Source organism: Oxyura jamaicensis, chromosome 1 (assembly GCF_011077185.1).
Source record: "Oxyura jamaicensis isolate SHBP4307 breed ruddy duck chromosome 1, BPBGC_Ojam_1.0, whole genome shotgun sequence".
NCBI lineage: Eukaryota > Metazoa > Chordata > Aves > Anseriformes > Anatidae > Oxyura > Oxyura jamaicensis.
In genome coordinates, this window is record NC_048893.1 from 164,253,529 (window position 1) to 164,263,408 (window position 9,880).

The 9,880-nt window shown below is 34.8% G+C and overlaps 1 protein-coding gene across 1 annotated transcript in view; it reads left to right on the plus strand.

The window, feature by feature from the left end:
• KLHL1 (kelch like family member 1) overlaps nt 1-9,880 on the plus strand; it is a 246,902-nt gene that overhangs the window by 177,837 nt on the left and 59,185 nt on the right. The window contains exons 6-8 of the mRNA XM_035336401.1: nt 4,103-4,154; nt 5,256-5,267; nt 8,359-8,362. Coding sequence (XP_035192292.1) covers nt 4,103-4,154; nt 5,256-5,267; nt 8,359-8,362 — 68 coding nt within the window. The remainder of the gene's footprint in view (nt 1-4,102; nt 4,155-5,255; nt 5,268-8,358; nt 8,363-9,880) is intronic.

A 9,880-nucleotide genomic window follows, 5' to 3' on the forward strand; every position in this document is an offset into this window, starting at 1 on the left:
AGAAAGAAAGAAAGACAGAAAGGAAGAAAAGGAAGAAAAGGAAGAAAAGGAAGGAAGGAAGGAAAAGGAAGGAAGGAAGAAAACTAAAAAAGATAAATTTGAGTGTTGTAAGAGCTGAAAAAGAACTATAAGAAGAAAAAAGAAGAAACAAAAAGACTTGCAAAACCACAGATGTGCTTTCATACACAAGTATTTTAAAATATATGTATAGAGAGAACTGAAGTACTATATAGAGAAGCATGAATGTGCTTTCATGTGCTTTTATCTGCTACCATCATTGTTTTGGTAGTACATTTCTATTCAGATATGTTGGTTGTTGGTTGCGTGATATCTTTACAGAATTAGTCTTTAAACATTTATATTAAGTGTCTGTTTCTGGTATTGTTTTCCAATGATGAGAAAAAGCATTGGAATATCTGTTTCAAACATTCTACTTTTAACTCTGTAAATCTTTCTGTAATTTAGACAAGCTTGTGCAGCTTCCATGCTTCAGTTGCTCTGTTCATAAGAATATTTCAGCAATTTCACAGTAATCTTAGTCATATCTCTCTAGTTTAAAGGATTCTACAAGTGTAAAGCTTTAGACTGATTCTAGCTACTAGAGCTTGAAGTAGGCTTTCAAGGTAAAGACACATTTTTAAGACTGACAGACAGAAGATATGGACAACACTGCAAGGCCTTCACAGAAAACATTGATAAGTTTGAGGTGTTTTGTTTTTGTTGTTGTTTTGTTGTTGTTGTTGTATTTTGAGTTGCAGCTTAATTGTATTAATACATTCAGCTTTTTTGAAAGGTGTTCAGCAATAGTGGAGCAGAATATATTTGTAGAGAAATGGTAAATTAATTGATTCCATGAATGAGGATCATAAATTTGCTGTTATTACTCATGAAATAGGTAGATGTTCATAAAAGATGAAGTGAAAAGTAAGAAATGACTTGTCCTTTTTGCAGTTCATAAAATCATAGAATTATAGAATAGTTTCGGTTGGAAGGAACCATAAAGATAATCTGGTTCCAAACCCCTCTCTGTGGGCAAGACACCTTCCACTAGACCAGGTTGCTCAAAGCCCCATCCAACCCGGCCTTGAACACCTCCAGGGATGGGGCATCCACAGCTTCTCTGGGCAATGCTCTTTTAGTTTAAAGCCGTTAACCCTTGTCCTATGCCTACACTTCCTGACAAAGAGTCCCTCCCCAGCTTTCCTGTAGACCCCCTTTAGGTACTGGAAGGTCTCCCTGGAGTCTTCTGTTCTTCAGGCTGAACAACCCCAACTCCCTCAGCCTGTCTTCATACGAGTTGTACTCCAGCTCCTTGATCATTTTTGTGGCCCTTCCCTGGACTTGTTCTAATACTTCCCTGTCCTTCTTATGCTGGACTATTCCAATTCTACTCATTTTATCAATAAGATTTTAGATGTGGCTTTTCTGATCCTCCAAATAAGTATCTTATACATTTAGTGCTAGTTTGTTTTCACACATATGTTTTCTGTGAGGACATTTGTTTCATTAAATTGAAGAATCATGTAGTTATAGCCTTGAAGAATCTCAGGAGGATGATATGGCAAAATAATGATGCCTATAACATTCCAAGCAGCTGTCTACCTAAATCAATTTTAAAGTATTTCCAGTGATAACTCCAGCTAGTCCAAAACTTAACTATTTGTATTGGCAGAAAAAAAAAAAAAAAAAAAAAAAAAAGACAACAGCTAAGCTGACCCTTTCAGTCCTTTCATGCTATAGTGGAAGTATGATTTATTCACTTCCTTCCATCAGGCTTTTAATTACTTTCTCATCAAGCCTTTCTTGCAGTTAATCGTGCCCCAAAAAAAACCTACAGAATCACAGAATGTTAGGGATTGGAAGGGACCTTGAAAGATCATGTAGTCCAATCCCCCTGCCAGAGCAGGAAGAAGTCACAGAACCCACTCTAGGGCTTTTGCAGTAGTGATTTAACCTGAAAAATTACTTCACACATCTTGCAGGACATACCTGCTTAACACAGTTTAATATTTTCCTATCCCTCTTGAGAAATTGAAGTTAATCCTGTAATTCCTGTAGTTCTCGAAAATAACTTTGAGGACCTCAGAGTTACTCTGCCTTTGCTTTTAACACCAAATAAAAGTGTTTTCTCAGACTAGTCCATCTGAAAATGTCTAATTTATCTGAGTAATTCACATCCAATTATTTCCTTATTTTAAACAGAGGTCCTTCATCATCTAATTATGAGTGAACTATTTTTTGTATTACTTTTCAGGAGGTAGTGTTTTCATAGAGATGTCCTTGTATATTTTGCCCTGTCAAAGTCTAGATTCATCTAGCTTTTTTTGATATTGAATAAATTTGCTTTTGATGATAATTTTGAGAAAACTGAGTGATGATTCAAAAAGGAACAGCTGTGATAAAAAAAATTACATGTTCAACCACTAGAGGCTGCAATTCTGTAAATATTTTCCCTAGAGTTTCCACTGTTGACCAATATGTGTCACTCAGGAATTATTATAGTGGATCACAGTTTTCTTTCATGCTGTAAGAAAGTTTTAAATAGTGGTAGTCTGACTCATAGAAAGATAAAGTTTATTTCTTGAAACTTTATTGTTACAGAGAAAAGTCAACTTTTGACTCTATTGTCTTGAGTTTCATGTCATGACCATTTGCTACAGAGCAGATACAATAAGACCTGAGAATTTGCTGTCTGCAGTTCCCTTGGTGTATTTTTGATGGTACTAGCTTTCTGCAGGTGTATTGGCCTCTAAGATGGAAAGTATTACATGTTGAAAAGTTTCAAATTGTTTTTGATGTTAAGAAAATTAATATGCCACTTTATAATTAAAATCATTAAGGGTGGAAATAGATCAGTAATATTAAATCACAAATTCTAATTAAAAATAAATAAATTATCTAGTGCACAAAAACAAACAAAATGTTTCTCTTGAACTGATTAACAGCGTCAAATCAAGCAAGATTTCATGAAAATAATTTAGAATGTCTAAGAGGAATTTTGTTAAAGCACTGTGGAATTCTGTATCTGCAGATACAGAAATCTGTAGGAGATAACAATATATGTCAATGCTCTGTACGGATACCCTACACTATACAGATTGCATCAGGAACAGAGTACCATGAAAGGCTTTGGAGGTTAACTTTACTGACATTTTTTTTTCATTATATTGATGCCAGAAAAAATAATTTCACTGCAATAAATATGAATCTTGTGACATCTAAAGTAGCCTATTAAAAAGTATATTCTGAAAGAATAAGAATCTTACGTTTCATAGCTTTCATAATCATGGAAGGGGACATAGGAGCACCAAATTTAAGATTAGCATTCCCTGTTTTAAAATGACAGAAAAAAAAATCTGAAATATTAATTACCCTTCTGAAGCAGTACTTCAGATATTATGTTATTGTGCTCTTCAGAGATACTCCTATTTTATTTATTGAGATAAATTTGTGGAAATACATAGATTATGGAAGAATACACTTAGATATATTGTTAGCATTATTCAACCTCAGATATCCAAAACATATTCCCACACAGTAACTTTCATGATTCTTCAGAATGAACTTCTGAATTTACATTTAAAATAAATAAATAAATAATATCAGCTATTAGTTCTTGGACAGACACACAGGCTGAAGGCGTATCTTGCTTAGCATAAAATGCAGCATATCTTTGTACTAAAAGATTGATACCATTTACCTCATTATAGCACTGTCTTCACTAGTATTGTATAACATACAAAATAAAATCAGAAATTTCATTTTGTCCATTGGTACTTTCATGCCAATTCAGTAGCTGCTGTTCTGTGTACAGCAGTTAGAGAAGCAGATATGCATGTAGGAAATCAAGTGTTTTTACAGCATATATTTTTTCAAATTTTCATGGTGGCTTTTGTTAGCCTTATTTGTTTTGTGAGAAGGAGACTTTAGCATAGTAGCCAGTATTTTAAGTAATTACAACATTAAAAACGTATCTGGGACCTCCATAATATTTTTTTCCCCGTAGTGCGCATTTTGATTATTGTATGTCTAGTGTTTGTTTCAGAGGAGATTTGGTTCAGTTGCAATATTTCACTAATTAGATCCTATTTTAATATTTCAGTTTGTGCTACAAAAAGTGTACATTACTGTACACTTTCAGTATGTACCATTCAGTATGAAATACGATACTCTTCTAAATAAGAGCAATTTCTGGTGTAACTTTATATTTTTCTAATTATTTCTTAGAAGCTTATTGGCTTGATTTTGTGTTCTGTTTGTTATTTTAATGGCTTTTTTCTGTCATTCTGTTATGACAAATGATGAATGAAGTGTATTTACATGACTTTCATTTTTTTTTCACTTACGTTATTTTTCTCCATTTGAATGCTAATATTATTTTAAAAATACTACTGCATTATATTACTTTTATATATATATATATACTGATGATAGTGTATTGTATTGTATGAACAACTTTGTGGCACATGAAAAGGAAAGATTGATATAACCTGCTGTTCAAGGGACAGTTTTCTCTCTTAGACCGTTATTATTTTTTTTTTCAGAATTCCACACAGTCAGCTTGTTAACACCAGATACTTCCTCTGAGTATATAAGGTTATAAAACAACTGTTTTAACAGATGCTTTTTTTTCTATAAAAATTAACTGAAAGGTTAACGGGAGTTATCTCTATTTTTATTTTTAGATGTTTTATGTATTCTAGAATTTTCTAGCTGATAATAGGTCAGAATTTTGAAAGCAGAATTTTGTTTGTTTCTGGGTTGTAATGAATGGTATAGTCTTTCACATTAGCTCTGGACCATGAAGCTGCAATTATGCTGCTAGATTTCACTCTCCGATAATACGGAGATCCAAAGCATGAAAGGTTTGGATTTACAATGAAAGGTAGACAATAACACTTTTAATTCAGATATTTAGACCTGTCCTCTGAAATGTTGTCTGCTGTATTTAAGCAATACTGCTGTGTCAGCGATACAATTCCAGTATTTTCAAATATCATGTGAGCAAATCTATTGACATAGGTGATGTAATACGATATATACTCAGTCCCATGTGATATGTTTGTTTGTTTGTTTTCTTTATGGAATTCTCTTTATGGAATTCACTTTCCCCAAAATTGTAGACATTTAAAATTAAAACAAACAAAAGTTTTAGCATAATCCAGTGTTTTCCCAGTCACTCTGCAGCCAACAGTAGGAAAAAAAAAAAAAAAAAAAAAAAAGCATAATTTACTTTAATCGTAAAACACAGTAAGGAATGAATAACACTCATCTTTAGGTCAGCAGTGTGTACCAATGACCAATTCGGTTCTCTTATTTTACACTTTTGGGAATATACTGTGGGAAATAATCATGGAATATATAAACAGGAACAACAACATCAAAAAAATGTTTCTCTCATCAGAGTAATTGGCCTAACATAGTAATGAGGTTGTCATCATGTCAGTTTTTCTTGAGAAAGTTAGAATACCAAAGTAAAAGACGTATGCATAATGGTAACTAAATTTTTCAGCATTTATTTTTCAAAAACACATTAAAACTCACTTTTCATTTTAGATTACTTAAATGGAATAGACTGAATTAGCTGTTCATAAAACAATCAATACATTTTTAAAACAGAAAACAAGGCAACTTATTTTAGGAACCTTGGTTTATTTGTTGCATACATTCATATTTTCAGTCATTTTAATATATTCCATTACTTTCTTACCGGATATATGTCTGATAAACTGCCATAGGATTATGGGGTTTAGTTTGATTCACCCAGTAACTTGAAACTGAAACGAACTGTATGAATTCCTAAAAAATATATATGTGTTACATTGAGATGGCAACATTCTGGAGAGAGGAATCATTATTCATTAAGTAACATGATAGCATAATTGTAGAGTGAAGGTGGAGCTTTGTTAATTATTTCACCAGAGGATTATGAACTACATAGGCTAATGACTGATGAGTTAATTAAATGTATAAATCAAACTAAAATTCCCTTCTCATACAGTTCATGTAAGTATTAACATTACTATTTTTTCTTTTCACTCCTGTGAATTTCATTGTGTTCCAGAACATTCAACCTCATAGGCCATTTAACGGTACAGTACTTTGATTTACATGTGCATTTCTAAATAGAAAAAAATCCAGATTGTAAAACCATCTGCTAGTTTTTCTGGCATTTTCTCGTTGTAGTTAACAGCTGAAATTGCTAATTCAGCTACAGTTTGAAATAGAGAGAAGAACCAGAAAAGATCTATTCTTAAGGCCGAAGAACTTTAAATACAAGGAAAGAGTCAAAGTCACCACAGAGAAATTAACTTTCATCCTTTGATGAAAACGGATGGTCAGCCAATAGGATGGTTGATGTCATAAATAGGGCTTTAAACTAGGAAGGAGTAGGGTGGGAGAGGGCAACCAGCAGCCCCATGAAGGAGTGATGCACAGGGCTGCTGAACAAAGGGAGTGGGGTGATGTGAGGGGGAGGGATCACAAAATCAACAAAATAGGAATTAGCAGAGTCACCTCCAGCACTTGCAGGTTAGCAAGGAATTTTACTGGGCACCATCATGAAGAAATCCCCCAAAGATTTAATAGGAACACATGCTGTGGTGCCCCTTTTACGTGCCTGTACAACACCACACAGTATGGGGAACAAACAGTTGGAGACATGCATATGTTTGCTGAGCTACAGTCTTTTTGGCATCACGGAGACACGGTGGGATGTCTATGGTCCCCATGAAGGGACTGTTGTAGTAGAAAGATACAGGCTCTTTAGGAAGGAGAGGCCAGGGAAACAAAGGACAGAGTGTCACTCTCTATCGCAATGGCAGTCTGGAGTGCATGGAACTGCCTGGGGATGGATGAGGAGCTGACAGAGAATTCATGGGTTAGGATTAAAGGGAGGACAGGACTAGGTGACATTATAATGACATTATAGTGTGGGTTCTGCTACAGGCCACCTAACCAGAAAGACTGAGTAGATGGGGACCTCTATAGACAGATAGGAGCAGCCTCGCGTTCACAACCCATGTTCTTCATGGGGTACTCAAAATCCTTAGGACAGCAAGGAAGACATGCAGCAAGCTCACAACCCTGGACTTCAGTGGAGAGTGGAGTTTGGCCTCTTCAAAGATTTGCTCAGTAGAGTACCATGGGATAAATCCCTGAAGGGAGGAGGTGCCCAAGAAAGCCCTCAAGGAGGGCAAAAAGGAAGATCTGGAGAACTACGGGATGGTCAACCTCACCTCAGTCCCTGGGAAAGTGATGGAACAGCTAAACCTAGAAACCATTTCCAGGCACATGAAAAAAATCATCAGGAGTAGTCAGCATGGATTCACCCAGGGGAAGTCATGCTGGACAAACCTGATAAGCTTCCATAATGAAATCATGAGCCTGATGGATGAGCAGGGAGCAGTGGATATTGTCTTCCTGGACATCAGTAAGGCCTTTGAAAGTATTCCCCATAAAATCGTCATAGAGAAGCTGTTGAAGTATGGGCTGGATGAGCAGACAGTGAGGTGGATTAAGAACAGACTGAACAGCCAGACCCAGAGTATAGATGTCAGTGGTGCAAAGTCTATTTGGAGACCAGTAATGAGTACCGCAGGGGTCAGTACTGCATTCAGTCCTATTTTACATCTTCATTAACTATCTGGACTTCAAAAATATTGTCACATCCCTTCCAGTGCAGTCCTCTTTGTCTATTTTTCACCTCCTAAATCTTCATGCCAAATTGTAGGAAACGCTCCTAAAAGTCATAGTTTCAGGCATAATAACATTTAAATAATCTTCAGTATAGCTCACATTACTTTCAAACACCCTGAACTGGAAAAAATAAAGCAAACAAATTTATCTTTTTGGACTACACAGGGCATTTTATGGAGTTCAGTGGATATTAGGTATCAGCTGGTTACTATCCATGTAAAGAATAACACCCTTTAGAGCAGGTTAACCTTAGAGAGAAGTATGTGAAGCAAAACAGAATCTCCCGGGAACTGAGACAACAGCTAAGCAGTGTGGATGATCATCCATACAGCTATAATGATAAATAATAAAAGGCTGTGGTAATGGGAACTTGGTGCTGTTGCAGGATAAAAATGCTCAGTTCATGCAGTTTAAACCAAATCATGGTCAAAGCACTTTCTTGTTTTATTGATGACACATAATTAGCTGCAATTGGTGAAGTATATATTTAGGATCAATCCTAGTGATGCAATAGATAAACTGCAATACTGCAGCTTAGATTAACTGCAAAGTGCAGTATGCCTATAAAATATGAATTAACTCCATCAAATTTCTGAACACCCTTCTGTAGCTAATCCCCAGAAGTACTAGTTACAGACAGCTGTGCACACATGCTCACACACAAGCACACATATGTATGCACCTCCTCTCTAACTGTCCATGTGGGTCACCATTATCCCCTCCTTAAGAGGTGGGAACTCCCTTGTGTGCAAATTGCTCCTTTGAGAGATGTGATTGCTCCAGCACTCTGGTTTATTTGCTGCTATCTACACACAGCATTTTTCTTTTTATTTTTAACACCGTATTTTCATAGACTCCAGTGGGAACAGAACTGCTTTCAAAGAAAAGGCATGTGCTTTGTTGATGAGCAAAGGTAATCTAGCATACTGTCTGATATAAATCATTAATAAAAGGTACTTTTCTAAGTTCTATACTAGATAAAAACTTAAATTAAAACATGAATATTTTATGTTACAAAACAGCACTATTTTATAAAACAAAGCAGTCAACACTAAAGGGGTTACTTAAAATCACTGGCAGTAAATTGTCATTTCTGATACTCTTCACAATATAAACATTAGTAGAAAAAACTTTTATTAGTTTTAGAGAATTCTGATCATACTCAATAATTATTATATTATATTCACAAAGGGTTTCTGATATTTGTTCATTACACTTCATGGCAAAAACTTATGACATTCTAATATGCATATATATATTCACTCTAAAAATGTAAAAAAAAAAAAATGTTCTGTACAAGTTATATATATTTGGAGTGCTTTAAAAAAATCTCTTATGGTGTAACTAAAGAAATTGTCCTATTTCCTGTATATTTTTTCTTTACCAATAACTTCTTGATATCTGCCTCAGTAACCTATTTAGGTCACATTCTTTCCACTTGAGTAACCATCTTTTCAGTTCAAAATGTATTGTTGCAGATCACTAGATCAAGGTCATCATTTTCCACCTACTTCTAGCAGCTTCTCTAAATCTTGAGCAAAATTGTCAAGAGTATGCATCAGCAACAGCTTTAATAATACCAAAATCAGCAGAAAGTCTTACAAGGGAAAAAAAAAAGAGAGAGAGAGAAATCTTGTGATGATAAATATATAAATCCTATCTTTCTTTAAAGTTCTAAATACTGATATTCTATCTATGAGAAAGGAAAAAAAGGAATCTTTCTTGTGAAAATGTGTGCATTGAATGCAAAGGATGGTGTTGGCTTTTTTGTTTGTTTTGTTTTGGGGTTGGGTGGTTGGCTGGGTGGTTGGTTAGATAGGCATCTGTATCAACTTCTGGAGCAATATTCAATTTGTATATGCCAACATTTGTGCATTTATACATAACTGAAATGATACTTGAAAAGATTTCACCAAAACTACATCCTGATTTCACAAGTTTACAAATGATAACTAAAACCAAAAATAGAATTCTGGGTTGTGCAATGGTGTACTCATTTGTAGATGAAGGTAAACTTGTGAGATGTAGTAAATTATTCTAGTAAATGAATGTAATGTAGTAAATGTAGTGTAATGTAAGTAATGTAATGTAGTAAATGTAGTGTAATGTAGTAAATGTAATGTAGTAAATTATTCTTCAGCCTGGAGAAGAGGAGGCTGAGAGGAGACCTCATCACAGTCTA